The sequence below is a fragment of the Chiloscyllium punctatum genome, chromosome 41 (genome assembly GCF_047496795.1).
Source record: "Chiloscyllium punctatum isolate Juve2018m chromosome 41, sChiPun1.3, whole genome shotgun sequence".
Lineage (NCBI taxonomy): Eukaryota > Metazoa > Chordata > Chondrichthyes > Orectolobiformes > Hemiscylliidae > Chiloscyllium > Chiloscyllium punctatum.
Window position 1 is genome coordinate 20,925,172 of NC_092779.1, and position 25,681 is coordinate 20,950,852.

Sequence of the window (25,681 nt, forward strand, 5' to 3'; positions counted from 1 at the left end):
TTGAGGGGTGACCTTATAGACGTTGATAAGGTCATGAGGGATATAGATAAGGTGAATGACATGTCTTTTCACCAATGTGGGGGATTTCAAGACTAGGGGCCATATTTTTAAGATGTGAGGAGAAAGATTTAAAGACAGCAGGGGCAGTTGTATATGCATAGTGTGCTTAGTATACGGAAGGAACTTGCAGAGGAAATGGTGGATGTAGGTACAGTTACAATGTTTAAAAGACATTTAGAAAAGTGCATGAATAAGAAATATTTGGAGGGATGTAGGCCAAGCGCAGGCAGGTGTGACTTGTTTAGTTTTGGGATTATGGTTGGCATGGACTGGTTGGACCAAATGGTCTGTTTCTGTGCAGTTTGACTCCATGATTCAACAAATGGTGAGCTGAAGATTGTGCACTGAAACAAAGTGAACTAAATGGGATGCTTACGATGCTGAGAGAAATAAGGATGGAAATTGTAGAAATACTGGCAAATATCTTATGATCCTTCTTTGAATACAGAGTGATCCTCTAAGACGAGAATTTTGAGTATTTCATTTCAAGAAAGGATAAACCTCGAGACTACAGGTCACTCAGTTTAACTTTGGTGATGGGAGGGCTTATAAAACAGTTATCCAGAACGAAATTATCAATTTTTTTGTTTTATCAATTTGTAATTATCAATTACTTGCACAAATGTGGATGAATTAAGGAAAGTCTGTATTGATTAAAAGCAAGTTGTGTTTAACTAATTTGATTTTCAATAAGAAGACAGCTTTCACATAGTCTACATGGACTAATAAGAGGCAGTTAATAAAGTGCTGCATATTAAGCTCACCAGCAAAGATGAAACTCGGAAACAAAACAAGCAATACTGGCATGGATCCAGACTTAACTGAATAATGGGGACCAATGAGTAATGGCAAATGCTTGTTCAGTTGAGAGAACAGTATGTGGTGGGATTTCACACATGTCAGTAGTAGAATGTGATTCTCATTACATATTAATGACCAAGACTTTGATGTACAAAAACCATTCTACAAAGGTATGTACATATATTGTTAAAAGTGAAGGGCAAGTTGAGAAAATGGGTTATAGAGGCAAAGTATACTAAAGCGAGAAGTCATAATAAAACTTTACAGGACACTGCAATTACACCATCCCATATCCAGTTATCTGAAAACTGGATATTTTTCTTTCAGCTGGCAAAACTCACCAAATGGAGGGACAGAATGCACATACGCAAACTCTTTGAGATGCTATAAGTTGTTACATTGATGCTTACATAGATCACATTTAAATCATTGTAACCACTGGACAGTAATTTTTTTGTCATCCTCTGAAGCCTGCTTATTTAGTACGGGATTATCTCATGAGTTGTCTAGGGCAGTTTGCTGGCCTTGGAAACAAAAGATGGGCCAATCTCGGGCAAATTCAATTGAACATGAAATGCCTACCTTTACTGTTTGCCTGCTCTTATCTGCGTAATCCAGCATCTGGGCCTAAGGCTACCAGGTTTGAGAAAGTGTATCTGGAGTTCATCTCAACTGGAATATTGTGATCAAATCTGTAGTGCATTTTCAGAAGGATGTGAAAGCCTTAGAAAATGTGTAAGTAAAATTTACACAAATGGCTTCAGAGATAAATGATTTCAGTTATCTGAGTAAATCAGAGAAGCCTATCCTTCAAACACAAAAATGTTGGGAGAAATTTAATGGAGGTTTCCAAACCATTGCAGGTTTCGACAGAGTAAATGGAGATAAACTGTCCCCACTGAGAAAATGGCCAGAAACCAGGGGACACTGATTTAAAGCAAAGAACCAATGACGACATGAAGAAAATCTTTTCTTAAGCTGTGATTGGATAGGATCAGGATTGTACTATCTCAAAATGTGGTGGAGGCAGATGAAGAGTTGGTTTTTCGGAAGGGAATTGGATAAGAGGGAAAATTTTCAGGGCTATTTAGAGGGAGCAGTTGAGTAAAATAGTTGAGTTACTTCTGTAGAGTGAGAGCATGGACATGGCAAACCAAATGGTAGATTCCTGCTATAACCATTCAATAACAGTGAATATTTTTAGTTTCAAATTTTATTTTGCAGATAATACAGTATTAAACTTGCCTTGTTCATATTGTTTTTCGTAATGCTTTGATTTGACATTTTGTCGGCTTGCTGAGTACTGAAAATGCTGTTCGAAAGATGTTAAATTAAAGCAGATACAGCACATTTTTCCTTGACAACTGACAGTTTGCAGAAGTGCTCGGGCTAAAAGTGTTGCTACAAATTACATATATCTGTCAGCCTGTTTCCTCCTTCACTTGTTACCTTCAGTGGGTGGGCAGTGCGTGTCTTGTCATGTGCCAGTTTGTCACGAGGCCGGGAAGTTCTTCAATCCACATGTAGATTTTGGTCTTTGATTTAAATAGCCCTACACTGATGACTAGTTTCAAAGGTTTTTCTAATAAAAAATTAAAGATTTGAACAGTAACTTTGCTGTATAGTAGACAGTCAATGATTTGAATATGCCAATTTTACCTTCTTTATTTCAAATTGTTAACTATCTTTATTGTTTTAGTATGAGCAATGGTCTGGACAGAAACATTTTTCAGTTAACTGCAGAACGCGATACTTCAGTATTGAAAGGGACACTGTTCAGTTTTTTTTGAAAAAGTAATTAAAAAGAAGGGTTAATTTTACAGTGGATGGCTCTCTTGGATTTCATGCTTTCTCTGCTGTACAGAATGATGAGCAGTCATGAGTCTTTGCTATTGGTCAGTCTCCCTGAAGATTTGGTGCTCACCAGGAAGTTTACCATTTTACTCAGATACCATTGGTGACCTGTTTTGTTTTTCCTTCTAAAAGCTGTTGTTTTTTTTTGGAAACTTCAGTATACTCACACAACCTGTCCGTACGCAGGTCAGGCAGTGCCCAAGGAGATAAAGCAAGCTAACATTTCAAGTCCAGATGACTCTTGTCCCGTGACTGTTTAAATGCTGTTGAGTTAAACTGTAGAACACAGTTAATAACTGAAGTTATACCTAGTTCCAAATAAGTGTGGTTTGAACTGAATTGGAAATTAAGATTGCAGGATTGTTAAGAGAGTAGAGCTGAATGCTGGTGTAGTGGGGACAGGGAGGGGTCTTAGCATTGCTGTAACTCATGAGATGTTGATCTTGATCTCAGCTGGTTCTTTTTCTTAAAATGCATAAAATAACCATTTTGGAAATAAACACACCTGCAATAAAAAGGGCAGCTGATGCTTGTCCCTAAGGTTTCTATAATTTATTACTTTATCATACATAGGTTTATGTAGAGGTAAAAGCAGAATTGTATGTAAAAATAAATTTGTTTCACCTGTGCAGGAAAACTTTAAAATTGTACACTGACATTTAATTGAAAGTAGTGGAAAACAACATGTTGTTTAGGTTATACTTATTTTTTTTTGACAGTTTTGTCCCAAATAAACTCAGATTTGATTGTGTCATTGTCTCATGAGACTCAGTTGTAGCTATTTGGGAATGATTTACTAAGTGTGTTTAAAATATAGACTTAAATCAGGTAGCCGATCTCTGCTCTGCATATAGTTGAGGATGGCACATTCTTGATTTGCCCATCTTCAACCAGAGCCATCTGAGAAATGTCAGTCACTTTAAAAAGATGTGCGTTCATTTTCGGACAGCAGATGAAAATTATCCTTTGGAGGATTAGATTATTAGATTATTTAAGCATTCTCAAAAAGACTGTAAGGAATAAGATGGTTTCAGATTATATCTCCTAAAGTGTTGGCTTAAAGTGTGTGAATTTTAATTTGCCTTTAATATTAAGCTAATTTATTATGATCACCTTATGATTGCATTTAACAAAAAGGCACAAAATTTCTAACTTTAGTGCATCTTGCTAGAAGTGGCTACTTTAATTGTCAGGTGAGGAAAAATCATTGCAAGTACTAATTTCACTCCAAAGCCTGTGCTTTATCAATGTCAAACACCTCTGAAATCGTGAACCAAGCTATTAATCTGGGTTAGTCTTACACTGGGATGAGTTACTTAATTGTGCTTTTGTTGCTTTTAGTCTTAGTCGCAATGAGTAGTTACCTGAACCAAGGTTACAGAATGTGAGTAAATTAGAGGTTATAAGTGTAAGATTTTATAAATAAACTCAATTGAGTTTACTTTCCAAGTATTGGTTGCTCCAGTCCTTCTCTAGTAACTCCTACTCCCATTTGTACAGATGGTGCAGCTTTGTCTGAGACTATTCTTTGAGCAAAAGAGAAACATTTTTAGCCTCCTTAGCTCTCTGTAAGACAGGATAATTCTACCAGGAAGGCACTCCAAACTTTTTCCTCATTTTAAATCAATGCTGCTTTGAACCAGAGCATGAGAGTATGTCACCCTTGGCTTCACCCATTGCAAGACATAGAAACTTAAGACTTTTGGAAGCCTTACAGCTGTTCCCTGAGCCAAAATAAACAGACTGCCAGGATAAATGGCAGCAGAGATCATGCTTTACCTAGCTGGTCAGCTGTAGTATTTCCAGTGAAGACTGAATTCACAGACCACAAGATTCCTGATGAATGGTTTCAGACCACCTTCCCCTGAAGAAATAAAGAGCAAGCTTACACCTAATGGAATTTAATTTGAATTTAGTAATAAGGCTTTTCTTTGTGCTCAACCTTTGTATGCTTTTGACATAAAAGCAGAAACTCTGCCGCTTCAGTACATTTTCCAAAAATGAGCTGCCACAGATTTGACATTTCCTGAGGGCTCAGGCAGCATAACCGCATAGATGTGTTAAAAGATGGTGTACAAGTCAATTTAGGAAAGAGTCAGTTTAACATTCTTGAGGTTTTACATATTAACTAATTTATTGTACAAATGCAAAACTAATTTGTGAATCTGCTCCATATTCAGATGTTCGAGTTTAATTTTGAAGGATTCTTACCAGAAGAAAGGGAAATTGGAATCATTTTTTCAAATTTAAAAGCACCTGAAAGAATCATAGAAATAAGTTTGAGTTTGTAACCTGGAAACTGTATGGAAGGTTTAGGGTAAAGAGTTGATCACCTGCACAAAAATGAAACTCTGTGAATACATCTTTCTGATATTAAGTTTTCTTCACAAGTTGATAATATCTTTACCACTCTGGGTGGTTTTTCTGGAAAAAAAAGTGAGCTTCTTCATCCTCGCCAAACTGTAAAATGTCAAAGATGAGTTATAGTCATCTTAACTGGCCTGCTTTTGCGAATTATAAAGACAGTAAAAATTAATTGTGAAACCTTAAAAATAAAATGCTAGTGACCTTGCCTGTGGCATAAAGGTTTATGCCATGGTATTGCAATATTTTACAATTGAGTTAATATGCTTTTGTTGCATTAATAATATGCAGTGGCATTGTTTGAAAGAATAACTAATTTCATTACACAAATTATTTTATCCTTTTTGTTGTCTGCCTGATCAACAACTGAGAGAATGGGTGTACAGTCTGCTCCAGGGATATTGCCAGATCTACAATTTTGCTGACCTTGTCCCATTCCCCTGGTATTGTAATGTCTTACCCCAGAGCTTCAAAAAGGGGGTTTGGGACCTTAAGTGGCTTTATGGTCTGTAACTTTGGGGTTGCAACTTCATAGACTGTAATTGCTGCTCTGAAGCTCAGACCAAAACAGTCCCCTAGTCTTTGCTGAGAAATATGCTGAAATAAGGATATCAATAGCAGCATCTTGACAATATTGTCTCAAAATGGTGAGTATGTCTTTGCTTATGCTTTAACTTACCAAAACGTTTAAGGAAGTAGTGTATCTAAACATTGATAATCACCACGATTATGTACTCAGAATCAAGTTGATCAGGCGGTATTTTTATGTGATCAAAAAAATTTGCATAGAATAAATTGACTATGATTGAAAGATTATTCATTTATTAATTAAAATAATCTCTACTAGACTTGGTTTGATCAGTAAATCCAGATAGAAATAAGGTACTTGAATAATGTATTCAGGGCTGACAGTCTAGTTTGTTGCCATTGATTAGAGTGGGGCTTTCGCACCCTTAGCACTGGAATTGCATGTAGCAATTGAATACAAGAAGCTAAATACGACTGGGAGTTGGATACAATGAACTATGTGTGCAAAGTTCAAATTATGCTTTCCTTTATGTGTGTGTTTGGACTGTAGCAGTAATCAGCATTTCTTTATGGAATATTGCAGAAATGGATTGCACTGAAATGAAGACACGTGACAAAGATTTCTTTGTAGCACAGCATCTCACCTCTCATGTGATATACCTTTTATAATTTGCACTTGTGTTCTATTTTTGTCTCAATTTATATATTTGCTATAAGTTGCATTTGAGAAAGCTGGAACAAAGTCTTGGACACAATGGGAGAAACAAGCCCTGTATAATGCTAAGTGATTCTATGTGTTCCATGCCAGTAGAATATATACAGACATCCATTTATTGTATATGTAAAAAAACAGTCCCCAGGGCCAATGTGAGTCCCTCGGTTGTTATCCCTAATTTAAAGTTGCTCTCTCATTTTTCTGTACTTCTGAAATTATACTGAAAATAGGAATCAAATGAATTGCTAGAATCTTGTGTTGTCATTTTCTTTTATAAGTAGCTCAGTGGTTATTACTGTTACATACACGAAGGACGCCAGTTCGATTCCAGCCTTGGGTGACTGTGTGGACTTTGCACAATCCGTATAGGTTTTGTCTTGGTGCTTCACTTTCCGCCCATAGTCCAAAGATATGTAGGTTAGGTGGATTGACTGTAGTGTCCAGCGATGTGTAGACAAAGTGGATTAGCCATTGCTAATGTGAGTTTATGTGGATATGGTAGCGTCTGGGTGGTTGGTACAGACTCAATGGTTCAAATGGCTTCTTTCTGCACTTCAAAGGATCTATGATTCTAGTTAGAAGAATGGATAGCTGATTTTTTTTGCATTATGTTCTGTACAAAGCTGATGAATTGTGAGTGGGCTGTTATATGTAGGTTGACACAATTTTTATAAATGTTCCAAAAAAAGTAATTAAGATATTTTGCATTAGTAAATGAACTGTGCCTGTGTGTAGCTTCTCTTGCTAAAGGTATTTGAATAGTGTTTTGTCTTTTGTTTGAAACAAATTTTGGACTGTTGTGCAAAATTATGGTACTTACTATTTGCTTGAAGACAGAAAGTTTCCTTTATAAATCAATGCCCCCTTCTAAGACAAAAATCTATCACAGCTGAGATTACCTTTTACAATAAATGATTCGTTTAAATACAGTGGAAGTACTGATGGTCATTTATTTGGTATACTCCATGTAAATTAATAGGATGTTATTGGTTTATAAAATAGAATGCATACTTAAGAATGATTGCATGCTGTTCATCTAATTGATTAATTAGATCTAATTAAGTAGGTCAAATAGCATGAACTTCAGATGTGAAATTTGGTTTGTAATTTTCATCTGAACCCTGTGATTAGGTTACACTTAAGCACTCCTTTGTATTCACATTTCGTTATGTCACTCAAAGTTTATATCTGGGTACTCTTAGTTTTGGATTTTAGCTCTCCACTTGAACTTTGTTTCCTATCTTGATGTTGAGATGGTGCACGTATAAATGTTAATGTTTGTGACATTATTGCAGAATCATTGAGAATTAACTGGGCTTACTAGGAAGCTCGATCTTATAAAAATAATTGTTTTGAAAGTCATAAAATTTTCACTGACCATTTTAATAGAAATTATTTTTATATATATCTATCCAGTGATACACCTTAACACAGTTGATGGCTTGAGAGGTATTTAGATTAGTATTTGGTTTAAGTACAACTTTATAGTGATATGCATGTGTAAGATCATGTACATTCCTTTGGACGGATTAGTTTTATGCTTGATGAAGGGCTTTTGCCCGAAACGTCGATTTTACTGCTCCTTGGGTGCTGCCTGAACTGCTGTGCTCTTCCAGCACCACTAATCCAGAATCTGGTTTCCAGCATCTGCAGTCATTGTTTTTACCTTTCCCAATCCTTGTTGAATCAACTATTTAGTGCTGTACTAGTCCATAAACTTGGCAAGGATGAAATGAGAAACTTGAGCTTTTAGACCTTGGAAGAAGAGGCAATTGGCACTGATTTCTTGCCTGTCTAATTAATGGAAGTAGCACAGTTAAAAGGAAATAAGGGTTTAACTGTGGCTATTGTGAAAGGACACCATAATGTTTAAACAATCTGCTTGTTGAGAAGCAACAATGCTGGAGAAAGTAGCTTTCATTATATTCACTTTTGCTTCTGTATGTAGACCAACCTCTGGCTTTGCTACAAACTTTTAATGTGCCTGTCTACATTCCTAAAAGCCATTTGGCCCACCGCATTGCCTCATTGTTGAAGCAAATTTGTTTTGCTTTATTTTTCTGTTTGATAGTCCATTCAACATGTTAATTCTCTGCATGAAGAAGAATAATCACACATTGGTCCTGAGTTTAACTCTTAAGTAATTGACATCTGTGACAATTTTGAAACTTAATTTAAAGTAATATTCAATGTTTACCTTCTCAATGGACTTTTTATACCTGCGAAAGGTTCCTCCTCAGACATCCTAGATATTTTAATCAACCTGGAGAAAGTGAGGACTGCAGCTGCTGGAGATCAGAGTCGAGAATGGGGTGCTGGAAAAGCACAGGCAGGTTAGGCAGCATTGGAGGAGCAGGAGAATTGATGTTTTGGGCAAGAGTCCTTCATCAGAAATTTCATTCTTGCCCGCACCTTCGATTCTCCTGCTCCTCAGATGCTGTCTGACCTGCTGTGCTTTTCCAGGACCCCACTCTCGATTTTAATCAACCTGTTTAGACATGCTATGACATACACCTATGGCAGATTAGACTTAAACCTGTGATTTCTGACCCAGGGGTAAGAATCACTGTAACTATTATAGTGCTACAAGAATCCTCAGACATTTTTTTCTGAGGCCTGCAAGTTCCATTTTGGCAGTCTCTCCTTGTATTTAAAACTGTAGGAGTCCTTTGTTTTTTTTCTACAGATTTTTGAATAATTTCCTTTGATATCAAAAGACAAAAGGCAAATTATTAGAGTACAGATCTACAAGATCACTATAGTTTGATCACGACTTTGACTTTTGTTGTAAGCCTTTGGCCGAACCGTCCAATATTTTAGTAACTTTGTTCATTGGACATTTGTCAAGTCCAATAGAATTTCCAGGTCTTAACTTGATCTTTAGCTATTCAATACATGTCGTAAAGTATGAATGCCATTTTTAATTTTTCCTACCTAGTAGTATTTTGTACTTGTCTGCATTAACTCTAATTTTTCATTAGTCTGTCTGTAGATATATTTTGTGCATCTCCGTCTAATTTCTGAGCTGTTTCCTCCAGTTGCGTTGTATGCCTTGGAGTGCTAATTGAACAACTTGACATGGAGTTTTTGAATTTTAACTGAGTGGATTAGAATTGCAGACGTCTCAATGCTGAGCTCTGAGATACTCAGCACTGTAAACTCTCCCTCATTTCAGCATGATTTCTCCAAAAGTAATTGTTTCTTTTTCCCCTTCTGCCTATTTCTTATCTGTTATGAGAGTTCATTTTGTGTCCCAGAACATAGTTCAAGTTCAACAAAACGTAATTAGGATAGATATTGTGAAAAAAGCCATTTGGCCCACCGGATTCCCTCATTGTTGAAGCAAATTTCTTTTGCTTCATCTTTCTGTTTGATAGTCCATTCAACATGTTAATTACTCTGCATGAAGAAGAATAATCTCATGTTGGTCCTGAGTTTAACTTTTAAGTAATTGACATCTGTGACAATTTTGAAACTTAATTTAAAGTAATATTCAATGTTTACCTTTTCAATGGACTTTTTATACCTGTTCCTCCTCAGACAACCTAGATATTTTAACATGCTCGGCTGAAGGGCCTGTTGCTGTACTGTAAATACTCTATAACTCTATGATTCTAATGGCCAACAGTTGTTCTGATAAAGGGTCATAGAAACAAAATATTAACCCTGTTTCTTTCCATTGAAGCTGCCAGACCTGCTAAGTAATTCACGCATCTGCCGTATTTTGCTTTTGTGTAAAAATTGGGGATATGACTCTATGAACCTCATTTTTTCAGACAAGGGAGAATTTATGGAAATTGATATGCTGTAGCACTTGTATCTGCGACTTCAGTTTGTTTAACTGAGGATCCTTTGTGTATTTTGCATTCATTTCCTATCAATTATCCCAAGTCTTATTGGTTTGGATACAAGGAAAGTTGCTGTTTAAAAAGGAAGCATATATTGTTGAATGAAAAGCAATAGAATAATGAAGAAGGAAATAACCTACATTGTGGAAGGTATCTAGGATGGTGGTGCTAGCAGAAAGAATCTTAGTGAACCCACAGAATAACTAACGAACACCTTGTGACTCATGAGAATTGCCATTGGTAATCCACTCATTCACTGAGGCTCTATTTCATGTCATTATTGGTTACCTGCTAAAATTACAGGGACGTTAAAAGTGACATTAAAAATGTTAACACCTTGTCCAAAATTAACAGTGTGTAAAAATGCAGCCTAACTACTTCTAATGGACTAAATCAAATTTGAAATAGAACAAATCACTCTGTAAGTAATTAGGCAAACTGAAGGAAGATCAAAACTAGAAGTTGAGTGGAAATTTCTAAATTTTATGGCAGCTGTTTTTGCACTTTTTTTTTTACAAAGAGAAAAGTGTATTTGTTAAAAGCTTAAAAGCATAGTTGGCGGTCTTTGCCTTCCCATTGATGATGCAGACTGTCTGTTAAAGGTTGACAGTTATAAAGATTAGTGAGTATTTTGAGAATACTGTTAGTAGTGAGGGAGGGGAAAGGGCCTCAGGCTGCACTTAGAAACTTGTATCATGTTAATTGTGGGCAAGCTGAATGGGTCAGAACAATTTATTTCACAATTGTCTGAAACAGCCCTCAATTACTCTTAGGAATTTTGTGGTTTAATTTTGTGATTTAATTTCTTTTTCAATGTTATAATATTATGATGTGAAACAGGCTGCTCCTGCTGGTAGATTTAATTACTTGATGCCAACTGTGACACGGGCCACATTCTACAAATAACCTAGAATAAAATTTTGTGTTAAGAATGTTTAATAAAAGCTTTACTTGAAGATTCCTAATGTAATCATTAGATATTACTTCATTTCCTCGATATGGCTGATCTAGAAACTTAAAAGAAAAAGTAGGGCAGGAAAAGCATTTTAAATCTTCATGCAAAGCCAGAGTATAAAACAGAGTTTGTAGACTGAAATTCTTTTGTTGAATATACAGTATTTGCATATGTTTTGATTCATATTTTAACTCCCTCCATTATTTAAATGGAGGGAGACCAAGATAATAATTTCATACCAAACTTGGGAAATTATCATGTTTTTTTGTAAGAATGTAATATGTAATTTTCAATATTTAACATTATTTGACATTTCACTGGTAACATCATTTGTTTATATTACTTTTGTTTTTTTTAAAAATAGAAACCCTTGATGAAAGAAATTCCTTTTCTTGGAGAGTGTCAGGATAGGGTTAATTTACTATCAGTAAATTTCAGCAAAAATATTTATGTGCGATTGATTAGTTTTTCATTGTTTATAAATCATTCTCTCTAATCCTGTTTAAAGTGAAATATGGATGAGAACCTTTCTAACCCATGTAATTGTTTTCTTTAAGAAGATAGTTTGTTTTCAATATATTTGAAAAAAAATTCCACCTAGTGGCTTGTCATCACAGCAGATGGGGATAATGAGGGATAAATACTACAGGTACAATAGATGCAATCACTATGTTCAACTGAGGGAGAGAGAAATCAAATTTTGAGACAATGAACAGCATGTAGAAGTTGGAAAAATGTCATTCAGATAAAATTAATTTAAATTCAGAAACAACCAATAAATAAAATTATTGCTGAATAATGCACTTCTTGAACTTCAGATAGTAAACTTCATGGCAACTTTCTGGATTTGCCCCATTAGCCTCTTAAATAGGCTGTTGGGATACTGAGCACCCAAATGATATTGCAGTTAAAAGTATAGTACATAATTTCTGACTCTTGCTTTCTTTAAATAATAAGACATACATGATTATGATAAGTTGCTTTCTGCAGCTAAAGGTATTTTTCGCTTCAGCTGGCGAAAAAGTCTCAAATCTTATAGGTATGACCACCCAGATGGTTACTGCTTCAACAGTTTTGCTGCTGCAGTAGTCATATCTGAAATGTACTTATTTGAATTCACATTTGAAGGACTAGATTGTTAGTTACTTTGTTGGAACAATCAGTTTAGGGTTACCGTTAACCCCCGTAGAAATCAGTGGTTGCTAATGAGAAGTATTTGTTTATTAACTAGTGTATATATTTGAAGATCAAGAAGAATAATTGTTCTTTGTTTTGCATTATTGTTCTATAAAGTGCAGCCCAAGTAGTGCATATTTGATGGTCTCTAATAACACCAGCTGTGGTCAAGATTTGGACCTCTGAGAAACCTTTTTAAAAAATTTATAATGTTTGATACTGCTTGATCTAACCTCATTCTGGTGAATGTTTTGCATATGACTGCTTAAAACATGCTTGAAAACAAACTGACTTGAATGGGATAGAGTTTCTGATTTGTAATGGTAGGAGTAACACCAGCCATCTACAAAATCTTGACACTTTCATGTGTGTAAATTTCCCAGGACTTGTTAAACCAATGAGCACTGTTGGGGATTGCAAAACACACTTCTTGATTGAGTAATCACAATGCCAAAAGATTAAAAATCTATTAATTTTCAATAAGTGATCGTAATTTTCACTTTGTTATTTTTTAACATGTTTTTGAAATTCAGCTGAGAGAGTTGTTATAATTTGATATTTGTTTGTTCTTTCTATTTATCAGTCGTTTAGTTAAATGTTGAAAATTATAATGTATTTTAGATTTGTTTGTAATATATGTTTGCTCAGAAAGTTCAAAAAATTTATCAGACAGAATATTCCTGTAATTAAAGAAGGCTAAATGTTAGATCGGTTATTCTACAGTTTTTTTAGAATTATGTACCATTGGTTTTGTTAGTTACCTAGAGGAAATTGTAAGTTATTTTTGTATTAAGTCCAGGAACCAAAAGTGGTGAAGTAATGTTAAAGTGGTTGTGGAAAAAAGTAATGTTTAAATTTGTACATTTTTTTATACCTTGAAGTAAATGATTGCCCATTGAGCTAACTGTAAATTTTATTCCAGCAATTCATCAAAAATTGGAAGTGGATGGGACGGAAAAAGTGGAAGGATCTATGACGCAGAGACTGGAGAATGTACTCAATAGTGAGTTGTACTCTCCCAACGTATACCTATATGTATGGAAATGGTTATTCATTTTCACTGAATCTTTGATTAAGTGGCTTGTAATTGGGCCTGTAATTCTAACCTATAATTTTGATACTTAGAAATATATTTAAGTCTTGATATGGTAATGAACACTAATTATGTTGATGTAGACATTCAATTTAGAAAGCTAGGCAGTGACTTGTACTAATATTGTATTTCCACATCAAATGAGACATGCTGCTTCACATTTGTATCGATGAACATTCTCTAGGAATGTTAAAATATAAAGAGGTTAAAACTGACATTTTATTGTATCGAAGAATTCAATTCAATTGTAGTCTTAAAATGTTGGTGTTAGGAGACAGGATGGTGGATGCAAATCTATTTTACACAACAAATGTATATTTTCCACCAATATGCAAATGAATAATTAATTTCCTGAAACTGTCTAGCGGCATGAGGTAAAAGCCTCTGATATAGCTAAACTTGTTTCTTAGTCACCTGAGCTCCTGAAAGTGAAGCGTTATATCTCTGTTAAGACAGTGATCTCATAAGGAATTAGAAATTTTTATTTCTGTAACTAAAGCACAGTTGAAATTAATGCAATCCAACTGACCTTATTTTGAAAGCATTATATATTTTACTTAATAATCAGTTTAATAGTCAAACTGAGACAGCAAAATCATATTTTTATGGCCATCATTAATTGGTTATGCATTGTGTGCTAAAAGTGAAGCACAAAGTAGTCTCTTACTTGTAATTGTAAAGCATACATCGTCAGTAGCTTTCTCCACCTTACATCATCGTTGTGAGTGTATTTTATTTCTTATTCAGTATCATCTAGATTAAGGTGAAGGAAATCTGAAATGAAAATGTAGCAAAGTTTTATGAAGGGATCAGTCATTGGTTTTCTATTTTATCACTGAAATATGAGTACTGTATTTGACAGATCTCCTTAACATTCTTAAAAGTTGCTGGAAGGGAAATGAATCATGATAATGTACAGCAAATAAACAAGTACTTTTTCTTTAACTTAAGTAAATAAACTTGAATAAGTGAGCTGGTTTCTTTAAAGTGGATAACATTACATTTGATACAAAATGAGAAACTTAACTTTGCAGAGAAGTTCCTTTTTTTAATGGAGAAGTAACATTCGCTGAAATGCTTATCCTGATGCATAAAAGTCTCATACTCAATGTACACATTGGAACTAAATGTGAAAGTGGGTATTTAGCAGACTACATTTAATTTCTGTGGGCCACCCAAGGAGCTGCCTGCAGAAAATGGCGTGCAAGCCACCCAGTGTGATCGATGTGCTTTTTAAAAAAATCATTGCTTAAAGTATAGTCACCAGACCAAATAATGCAAACCTTTTTTTGAAAATTTAAACAACAATTCTATTTTAGTCTTTTTTTTTATTTTTGCCAAATTGTATTTTTATTTAGTTAAAGACTCACAGGGAAGCAAAGTACACATTTATTAAATGGTGAAAGTTCCTCCACTAGACTGTTGAAGAATATTTAAAGTATTTTGGAAGTGCATACATGAACAATGACCAAACCATTTTATGCTTTTTAAACTGAACTTCTGGTTGTTTCATATTTGAAGAGGAATATGAGCCTGTGCATATATGAAAATGCTTACCACTCTGCTACTATATAGTGGGAAAGAAAAATCAACTGTTTAAAAATGATGAAAATAATAATTAAAGCACATTGAGCAAGAGCCCTTAAAATTAAAAACTTCCGTCATATAGGAAGAAGCACATGTCCCAGCATGTATTGATAAGTGAGAGAGTTAATGGTGTTATTTTTCGATTGGCTTCCTATTATCTGAATTTACCTATTTTCGGGTATTGCATTGTTTCTCCCTATATTTTAACTATTTCGTGTAAGATTACTATAGTTTCATTTACACTGAACATGTAGCATAACTGGTGAAGTGCTTCCACTTTACAATGCTGAACTCCATAGGTGGGCTTTTAAAGTTAAAGCCTTAGTAACTTTGAAGTGAAGCAGAGTGAGGCTTCCTTGTCAGGGAGGCTCATTTCAACCTATTGTCAGATGGGCTGTAATTCCAGAGTTAGCTACATTTGCAACTTAAATGTAGTTTACGTTCTGCACTGAGGCAGGTGCTAGTGAATATCCCTCAATTTAATGATCTGGATTTTATTGAATTAGCAACATAATAACAATTTAAAAATATATTTGCTGTGAAACTGATTTTTTTTTTTGACAAATCACACTGCTAATATCAGTGAGTTGTCCTTTTGATAGTGGTAAATTAGGTTGCAGTAACAGCTTTGTGTTTTATTTCTTTCCAGGAGCAAGTAACACAGCTGATACACTATTCCAAGAAGTTTTGGGGCGCAAAGACAAAGCCGATTCTACAAGAAATGCCCTAAATGTTCTTCAGCGTTTTAAATTTCTCTTTAATCTTCCTCTTAATATTGAAAGGAATATTCAAAAGGCACGTAATTATTAACACTTCTTAAGAATACATTAACGGTATTTCCTGTTTTCTAGAATCCTATATGATGTTTTGCTTTGCCTTCTTTTTAGGGTGATTATGATGTAGTTATAAATGACTATGAAAAGGCTAAGTCACTATTTGGAAAAACAGAGGTTCGCGTGTTCCAAAAAGGTAAGAGAGACAGGAATTCTTGTATTTTTAAAAAACACTATTCTGTTTTGCAATGGACATGTTAAAAAATATAGTAACAGTTTGGACTGTAATGTAACTTTATACTGTTCACACATACATTGAAAACTTGGAAAGTCCTCATTAAACAGTGCTGTTGGCAAAATTCAATTTCAGAAAGAAGTTCTCTTGTCCAATCAAAATAATGCAATGGAATTATTACAAATTTAGAACCAATGATAATGCAACAGACATAAGATGAGAATCTGTGTATTGCAGTCATCTGAATTCTTGTATGGCACCTGTTATTATATGATTTGATAAATACACCATGTTATCTGTTTACAAGAGTATTTAGTTTAATCAGTCATATTGGTTAGATTTGAGTTCCAAAAGGGGTGATGGGATAGCCCTGCAAACCCTGCACTAACGACATTGATAATGAACCTTAACTGCAGCATTGTTTATCATGTCAACATTGCTGTGAAGCTGTTTACCTGAAACAAGCCTTTTGAAAATCACTGTAGAAGTGGTCATTCTACACCACGGAACTCTGAAGCAAATCATTCATTTCAAGTCTTGGAGGACCTAATCCTCTGGATATCCTAAAATCACCATCTGAGCTCCTGAATTTATTGCAAATTTCAAATCTACGAAAATGGGCAGATAGGAAATACCAGTTAATACCTTCAATCCTTCAAGCCCATCCCGTTAAGTCTTTTGCTCATACACTATGCCCATACCCAACACCCATGCTTCTGCCTATCAGCAGCATGTAACTTTTGAGGCAAAGGTGGGTAAGAAAAACCACAACCGCAGAATATTCCCAGTCCTTGAATGATATTGGCATCGGCAAGAAGCTTAGGAGAATCATGCTGGATCTGCATTAAGGAGCTCCCTGTCATTGAGAGCAAAATGTGCCATTCTCCAATGAAGTGTTGAATGGAGAGATGAGATTCATGCTAATGAGCAGTGGGGAGGTTATATGCATGCATTAGCATGAATTATCATCCTCATCATTATGTCATCTTACCTCATTGGTTTGCAGTTTGCCATTTCCCCCATCCATGCATTGAAAATCAACAGTGACAATTCCTGACTTCTCAAGGAAAAACAGGAAAACTTGAGCGATGCACTGCTCCAACTTGGATGTCTCGAAGTGGAGTAAGGACAAAAAGGTAACTAGGGAGAGAATACGGCCCCTCAAAGATGAGCAAGGCAGCCTTTGTGTGGAGCCACAGAAAATGGGGGAGATACTAAATGAATATTTTGCATCGGTATTTACTCTGGAAAAGGATATGGAAGATACAGACTGTAAGGAAATAGATGGTAACATCTTGCAAAATGTCCAGATTACAGAGGAGGAAGTGCTGGATGCCTTGAAACGGTTAAAGGTGGATAAATCCCAGGACCTGATCAGGTGTACCTGAGAACTCTGTGGGAAGCTAGAGAAGTGATTGCTGGGCCTCTTGAGATATTTATATCATCGATAGTCACAGATGAGGTGCCGGAAGACTAGAGGTTTGCAGAAGTGGTGCCACTGTTTAAGAAGGGCAGTAAAGACAAGCCAGGGAACTGTAGTCTGGTGAGCCTGATCTCAGTGATGGGCAATTTGTTGGAGGGAATCCTGAGGGGCAGGATGTACATGTATTTGGAAAGGCAAGGACTGATTCGGGATAGTCAACATGGTTTTGTGCGTGGGAAATCATATCTCACAAACTTGATTGAGTTTTTTGAAGAAGTAACAAAGAAGATTGAGGGCAGAGCAGTAGATGTGATCTATATGGACTTCGGTAAGGCGTTCGACAAGGTTCCCCATGGGAGACTGATCAGCAAGGTTAGATCTCATGGAATACAGGGAGAACTAGCCAATTGGATACAGAACTGGCTCAAAGGTAGAAGACAGAGGGTGGTGGTGGCGGGTTGTTTTTCAGACTGGAGGCCTGTGACCAGTGGAGTGCCACAAGGATCGGTGCTGGGCTCTCTACCTTTTGTCATTTACATAAATGATTTGGATGCGAGCATAAGAGGTACAGTTAGTAAGTTTGTAGATGACACCAAAATTGGAGGTGTAGTGGACAACAAAAAGGGTTACCTCAGATTACAACAGGATCTTGACCAGATGGGCCAATGGGCTGAGAAGTGGCAGATGGGGTTTAATTCCGATAAATGCGAGGTGCTGCATTTTGAGAAAGCAAATTTTAGCAGGACTTATGCACTTAATGGTAAGGTCCTAGGGAGTGCTGCTGAACAAAGAGACCTTGGAGTGCAGGTTCATAGCTTCTTGAAAATGGAGTCACAGATAGAAAGGATAGTGAAGAAGGCGTTTGGTATGCTTTCCTTTATTGGTCAGAATATTGAGTACAGGAGTTGGGAGGTCATGTTGCGGCTGTAGTTAGGCCACTGTTGGAATATTGCATGCAATTCTGGTCTCCTTCCTATTGGAAAGATGTTGTGAAACTTGAAAGGGTTCAGAAAAGATTTACAAGGATGTTGCCAGAGTTGGAGGATCTGAGCTACAGGGAGAGGCTGAACAGGCTGGGGCTGTTTTCCCTGGAGCGTTGGAGGCTGAGAGGTGACCTTATTGAGGTTTACAAAATTGAGGGGCAGGGATAGGATAAATAGACAAGATCTTTTCCCTGGGGTTGGGAGTCCAGAACTAGAGGGCATAGGTTTAGGGTGAGAGGGGAAAGATATAAAAGAGACCTAAGGGGCAACTTTTTCATGCAGAGGGTGGTACGTATATGGAATGAGCTGCCAGAGGATGATGTGGAGGCTGGTACAATTGCAACATGTAAGAGGCATTTGGATGGGTATATGAATAGGAAGGGTTTGGAGGGATATGGGCCGGGTGCTAGCAGGTAGGACTAGATTAGGTTGGAATATCTGGTTGGCATGGATGGGTTGGACCGAAGGCTCTGTTTTCATGCTGTACATCTCTATGACTCTACCAATGTGACCAGTTTGTTCATTTTCAAATGTTACTGACTTTCAGTGCTTTTTCTGTCTGAAATGAAAATCAAGAGTGGTAATCTGGTGATTTAGCTCGCTGGTTAGTCGTTCAGACCTCCATCAGTCACCAGTGTCTCAGTACATGTCCATGGGTAGTAACTGCATGCACCACAAATAAGGTGCCCTGGGACTGCATATAGAAAAGAATATAACCTGTTGACCCTGCATAGGTAATATGATACATTTGGAAAGAGAGTGTGAGAAAACTCACTAGGGTCTGCAGAGAGAAACGTCCCTGAAATTACACAAATTGGCATGTATCTGATTTTTGGTAAGATTCAACCCAATGAGAGAAAAATGAGTTCACAAAATTGTTGTCCTTCACTTTTTCCCATCTGAAGGATGACATCTACTCAAGGTTGCATGCTTCTGTTTTGGGCTTTCATGCAACTGAACAAGCTTTTTACACACTCTCTGAAAATTCTGCACTCTACTTCCTTTGCTTTATTGCCACAAAGTATATTCTCTGCTGTCCTGCACTGCCATATGACCTTTTTATGACCTAACTACTCATCTTTTTTTCATATATTGACTTTCACCACAACAAAAATTCATCCAAATCATTCTTGGGCATATGCACAAAATCCCCACTGACTGCAAGCATTGATGTAGCATTGCAAAGAGTGATGTCTGTCTGTGATAATGAGAAACCTACTGATGTCTAATTTAGTTCTGTTATGCTCCTATATATTCATTTCCTCAGGTTCTTTGTGGTTTATAAAATTCAAATTGTCTGCTTGCTCAGGTGTTCCTATGTTCTTCTACTTGAAATGTATATCTTAAGCTACCTCAAAGTTTATACTTTACTCGAGCGAAAGGTCCTGGCTTTCTAGGTCTTTTTCAGGGGCTTTTAATGTAAGTTTATTCTGTTGATTCGTGTGAATCACTTGAAGCATGTGAGATTCTGCAGCACCTTGGCACGGTCAGATGCCAGGACTAAAAATAGACTGAGATGTCTTTGTTGCTCAACAGATTTAGAATGCAAGAACATGCATCATATGATCTGAACAGAAAAGAATATGACCTGTTGACCCGGCTCCATAATTCAATAATGTCATAGCTGATTTTTGGTTTCAGTTACCCGTTAGCACCTGTACCCTCGATTCCTTGAAACATCAATATCTGTCTCAGCCTTAAATATTTTCATTGATCAAGCATCCACAACCTTCAGTTTTAGCAAATTCCAAAGATTTGCAATCCTCTGTATGAAGACATTTCTGCTGCCGAGTCTGAAATGATCAGCCCTTATCCTGAAACTGTACCCCTCATTCTAGAATCCTCAACTAGGAGAAACAGCATCTTAGCATTACCCTATTACGGCCCTTCATAAGTCTTGAATGTTTCAATGATATCACCTCTCATTCTTCTAAACTGCAGAGAATTTGGTTTTCAATTAGTCAGCTCATCATAGGACAACTTTCTCAAAGACCAATCTGAGGAGCCTTCGTTGTACTGTCTGCAAGGCAATTATATTTTTCCTTAATATGAAACTAAAAGTGCACATTGTATTTCAGATGTGGTCTCAACTAGGCTACGTACAATTATAGAAAGGTTTCTTTATTCCAGGACTCCAATTCATTTGCATTTGTAACTTGAATCTCATTTGCTTTCCTAGTTGTTTGCTGCACCTGCATACTAACATTTTGTATTCACCCAAGTCCCTCTGAACATCAACATTTAAAAGTTTCATTCCTATTTTAAAATACACCTGCTTTTCTAATACTATAGCCAAAGCACACAACTTGTACTTCCTCACATGGTACTCCATCTACCACCTTGTTGCTCTCTTTAACCTGTTCTCATTTCTTTGCAGTAAATTTTTGTATTCTCTTTGCAATGTGCATTTCCATCTTCAGTAAATTTGAATACATTAATCTGTCTCTTCATTAAAGAGGACTATGAAATGCTTAGGTTCCAACACTGATCTTTGAGGCACTCCAATGTGAAAATGATCTATTTATCCTTACTCGTTGCTTTCTGCTCATAGTAATATATGAGCCCTAATTTTGTATGTTAAACTTGTGTGTGACACTGGATGGAATGTCTTTTAGACCTCCAAGTATACTATATCTGCTGGTCTCCTTTATCTATTCTACTAGTTATCTCTCTTCAAATTTGTTAAACCAGATTTCCCTTTTGGAAAACCATTTGACACTATGCTTTGAGTAAATTGTTCTTTAGTAAATCTTCTTTAGTAATAGTTTTTAGCACAATCCTAGTAACCGCAAGGTAACTGATCTGAAATTCACTTTCTTTCTCCTTCTTTGCTTGAATGGCAGTTTTTGATTAAGACAAAAATATGTTGCAACTATTCTAGAATCTAGCAGATTTTGAACGCCCATAACCAGTACATCTATTATCTCTGCAGCAATCTTTTCAGAATATTGGCCATCATGTCCTGGGGGCTTGGCTTTCAGATTTCAGACTCTTGAATTTGTCCAGTACTTTTTCTTCCACTGTTAGTGATTACCTTATTTTTCTTGCTCTTATTTGCCTCAAGGTAATGTTCTATTAGAAGCACTGAAGCTAGAGGCAGGGATAGGCCATTAAGCCCTTTGAGCCTGTTCTCCTAAATGATATGACCTTGGCTGATCCTCGGTCTGAATGCCATATTCCTGCTTTCTCCCCAGACCCCTTGATGCCTTTTAAAGTCTGAAAATTCATCTGACTCCTTCCTGAATTAATTCCATGACTTGGTCTCTGCAGATTTCTGTGGTCGACAATTCCACAGGTTCACGACTTTTACAGAAAACATTTTTTCTAAATGTCTACCATGTATCCTGTGACACTGTCCCCTGTTTCTAGAGGCCCCAACCAAGGAAACCATCCTCCCTACATCCAATCTGTCCAGCCCTGTTGGAATATTGTACTTTTAAATCCGATCCCCTCTCATCCTTCTAAACTCAACTGAATAACACAATCTAGCAGTTCTGATATTATTTCTAGGGTTTCTGAATATTTGACTTGGATAATTTTAATTAGCTTATCCGGTTAGTTAGATATTTCTTCTAATGTAATACTTCTGAAAATAATGCAAACCTATAAATTAGGAACATGAATAGGTCATTCGGTCCCTCTGGTCAGTTCTGCCATTCGGGTTGATGATCTAATTACTCCCCATTCTTGCCTGCCTGTGATAATATTTCACTCCTTTGCTGAACAAACATCTATCTACCTCTGCTGCAGAAATATTACAGAACTTTCTTCCACTCCTTTTTGAAAAGGAGTGTACCAAAGAGTTGTCATCCTGTTTGAGGAAGAAAGTTCTCCTCATCCGTATCTTCAGTGATGACCCCTTATTTATAAACAGTGATCCCTGGTATGAGATTTCCACAAGAGAGAAAATGTTCTTTCCACGTCCACTCTATGAAGTCCCTGATGTTTTGCATTTCATACACTTATTCACTCATTCCCTCTGCAACTAAGAGCTCTGTAATCTTTTATTTAGATAATGTGCTTTTTTATTTTTTTCTGCAAAAATGGATATTATCCACTGCATTGTTATTGTGGAGTTAAAATCCATCTTCACATTGAGAATACACTCCATGTTGTGTGCTGCTATCACTATACTAAATGGAATATATGATGTGGAAGAGCCGATGTTGGACTGGGGTGGACTAGATGGTGAACCGAGCTAGCAACTCTAGAGTGGGCATTCATAATTGGCTTTGGGCAATCAGCGACAGAATTGTACTCCAATCTGCAACATCAAGATGGAACATGATCCCAGTCTACCATTACTATCAAGCCAAAGGATCAACTCTGGTTTCATGAAAAGTGCAGGAGGCCATGCCAGGAGAAATGTCAACCTGGTGAAGCTAAAGAGCACGACTGTTTTATATGCTAAATAGCATAAGCAGCAAATGATTAATAGAGCTAAGGAATTCAAGTACCAACAGATCAGATCTAATTCTGTGGTCCTGTCACGTTCATTTGTGAATAGTGGTGGGCAGTTGAAGGATTCCCCGTGAGAGGAGGCTCTACAAGCATCTCCATTCTTAATGATGGGGAGCCTCGCACATCATTGCAATAGATAAGGCTGAAGCATTTGTAACAATCTTCAATCAGAAGTGTTTGGCCTTAGATGGTGATGCTGGTTACTGCAAAGCCTATGGCCCCTGACAGCATACTAACAATGGTACCAAAAACACAATCTCTAGAACTTATCATGACCCTAACCAAGCTGTTCTAGTACATTTCCAGGGCAATGGAAAATTTCATGTATGTCTTATATACAAAAACCAGGATAAATCTCACTTGGCTTATTATAATCCCATCAGTTTATTGTAGATTGTCAGTAAATTGATGGCGGGTATCATCAGTAGAGTTATCAAGTGGCATTTGCTTCCCAAGAACCACCTCACTGCTCAGTTTGGATTCTGCCAGAGTCATTCAATTCCTTACCACATTATAACTTTCTTCAAACATGGACAAAAGACCTGAATTCCAGAGGTGAGAATGACTGAACTTGACATCAAGGCCACATTTCATGGAGTGTTGCAACAGGATTTCTAGCAAAACTGGAGTCATTGGGAATCAGGGAAAACTCTATGCTTGTTAGAGTCATACCTGGCACAAAGGTTAATGGTTGTACTTGTTGGATGACACACATCTCAGTTCCAGGCTATTACTGCAGGAGTTGCTCTGGGTGCGCCCAACCATCTTCAACTCATTCATCGGCAACATTCCCTCTATCATAAGATTGGATGTAGGCATGTACAGTCATGGGTGAAAAATGTTCAGCACTTTTTGCAACAACTTGGGTTTCGAAGCAATCTGTGTCCAAATGCAGCAAGGTTTGGACAATATCCTTGTTTGGGCTGACAAGTTGCAAGTGAGTTTGCCAGCAATGACCATCTCCAACAAGAGAGAATCCTATAGTGAGTAATTCCCTTCCTGACTCCCCAAAGCATGGAGCTTAGCAAGGCCTTTGACAAGGTATTGCATTGTAGGTTGTTGAGTAAGGCTAAATCTCACGGGATCCAGGGAGATCTAGACAAATGGATACAAAACTGGCCTGTAGGTAGAAGAGAGAGGGTGGGGGTAGAGGGTTATTTTTCAGAATGGAGGTCTGTGACCAGTAGTGTGCCACAGGGATTGATGCTGGGTCCACTGCTGTTCATCATTTAATTAAATTATTTTGATGAGAATTGAGGAGGTATGGATAGTAAGTGTGCAGATTTCACCAAGACTGCTGGTATAGTGGACAGTGAAAAAGGTTATCTGGGAATGCAGTGAGATCTTGATCAACTGGGCAAGTGGGCTCTGGAGTGGCAGATGAATTTAGATAACTTAGATATATGCAAGATGTTGCAATGAGGAACATAGAACATTACAGTGTTGTACACGACTTTCGGCCATCTATGTTGCACCTCCCTATGGAAACAATCTGAAGCCTACCTAACCTATGTTATTCCATTTTCATCAATATATTTATCAAATGACCATTTAAACGCCCTTAAATGTGGCGAGTCTATTACTGTTGCAGGCAACAGTGCTCAGCTCCATGTAGATGATGTCTAATGCATTGACCATATTGACTACTTGTTTTAAAAAAAAACTCAAATTAGTGAGCCATGATTTCCCATGCACACAGCCATGCTGACTATGCCAAACGAGTCCATGCCCCTCCAAATGCTTTTGTAGATCCTGTCTCTCAGAATCTCCTCTAACAACTTACCTACCACAAATATTAGGTGACGATTGATGCAACATAGCTGTTCAATTCATCTGCCATCTACTTGTTTTCCTTTTAATTCTTCAGACATGTGTTCTATAGGACTGACATTTATGGTAGCACTTTCTTGTTTTTAAATATGTGTAGAAACTATTGTCTGCTGGTTTTTTTAAAATTTTAACAAACTTCCTTACGTACAAATTTTACCACCTCCTTAATCTTCTAGTCAAACTTTGCTTTTTTTAAATATTCTGTACAATCTTTTGTCCTGTCAACAATCTTTATACAATTATGTGCTTTTCCTTCATGTTTTACACTACCTTTAATTTTCTTAGCTAACCACAGAATGTAGCATTTCTTTCTCTGAAGAAGTCTGCCAAAATTTGTAGAAATCATGGCTGTTGTTAATGAAACTTTGACAATAGATCTGCTAGAAACAATAAAAATCCTGACTGTGAACAGGATATCTTGGTTAATGTGTAGGAAGAAGTCCACAGAACATTTTGGTTTTGCATAAAAAGATTAAGGATTGTTGTGGTTCTGTTCGCCGAGCTGGGAATTTGTGTTGCAGACGTTTCGTCCCCTGTCTAGGTGACATCCTCAGTGCTTGGGAGCCTCCTGTGAAGCGCTTCTGTGATGTTTCCTCCAGCATTTCTAATAGAACATTAGGTTCTATTATAATAGCCTAGCAGGAAAACTAGGTAGTGCCACTCTGGAGGGTTTAAATTAGCATACAGGAGGTTGGGAACCGGAGCAACAGCTCAGTAACTGTAGAGACTGGGGAAAAGCTTGAGACTAAGGTAAATGTAGCCAAGTGGAAGAGCAGTCAGAGTGAGGTTGATGAGTTCAGCGGAACCGGAGGCTTAGACTATATTTGCTTCAATGCAAGAAATGTAACAGGTAAGATGGATAAGCTTAGAACCTAGATTAATGCATGCGGTTATGATGTTGCTATCACTTTTACAAGGTTGAAAGAGGAACACGATTGGCAGCTGAATGTTCTAGGATGTCGATGTTTTAGATGAGAAAGTGGAGAAACTTAAAG

At 36.8% G+C, this 25,681-nt stretch overlaps 1 protein-coding gene across 5 annotated transcripts in view; it reads left to right on the forward strand.

Moving 5' to 3' along the window:
* Nucleotides 1–25,681, forward strand: part of exoc2 (exocyst complex component 2) — a 308,570-nt gene that overhangs the window by 98,572 nt on the left and 184,317 nt on the right. For all 5 annotated transcript variants that reach the window (XM_072560529.1, XM_072560533.1, XM_072560532.1 and 2 more), the window contains 3 exons: nt 13,224–13,304; nt 15,631–15,776; nt 15,869–15,950. In XM_072560529.1, coding sequence (XP_072416630.1) covers nt 13,224–13,304; nt 15,631–15,776; nt 15,869–15,950 — 309 coding nt within the window. The remainder of the gene's footprint in view (nt 1–13,223; nt 13,305–15,630; nt 15,777–15,868; nt 15,951–25,681) is intronic.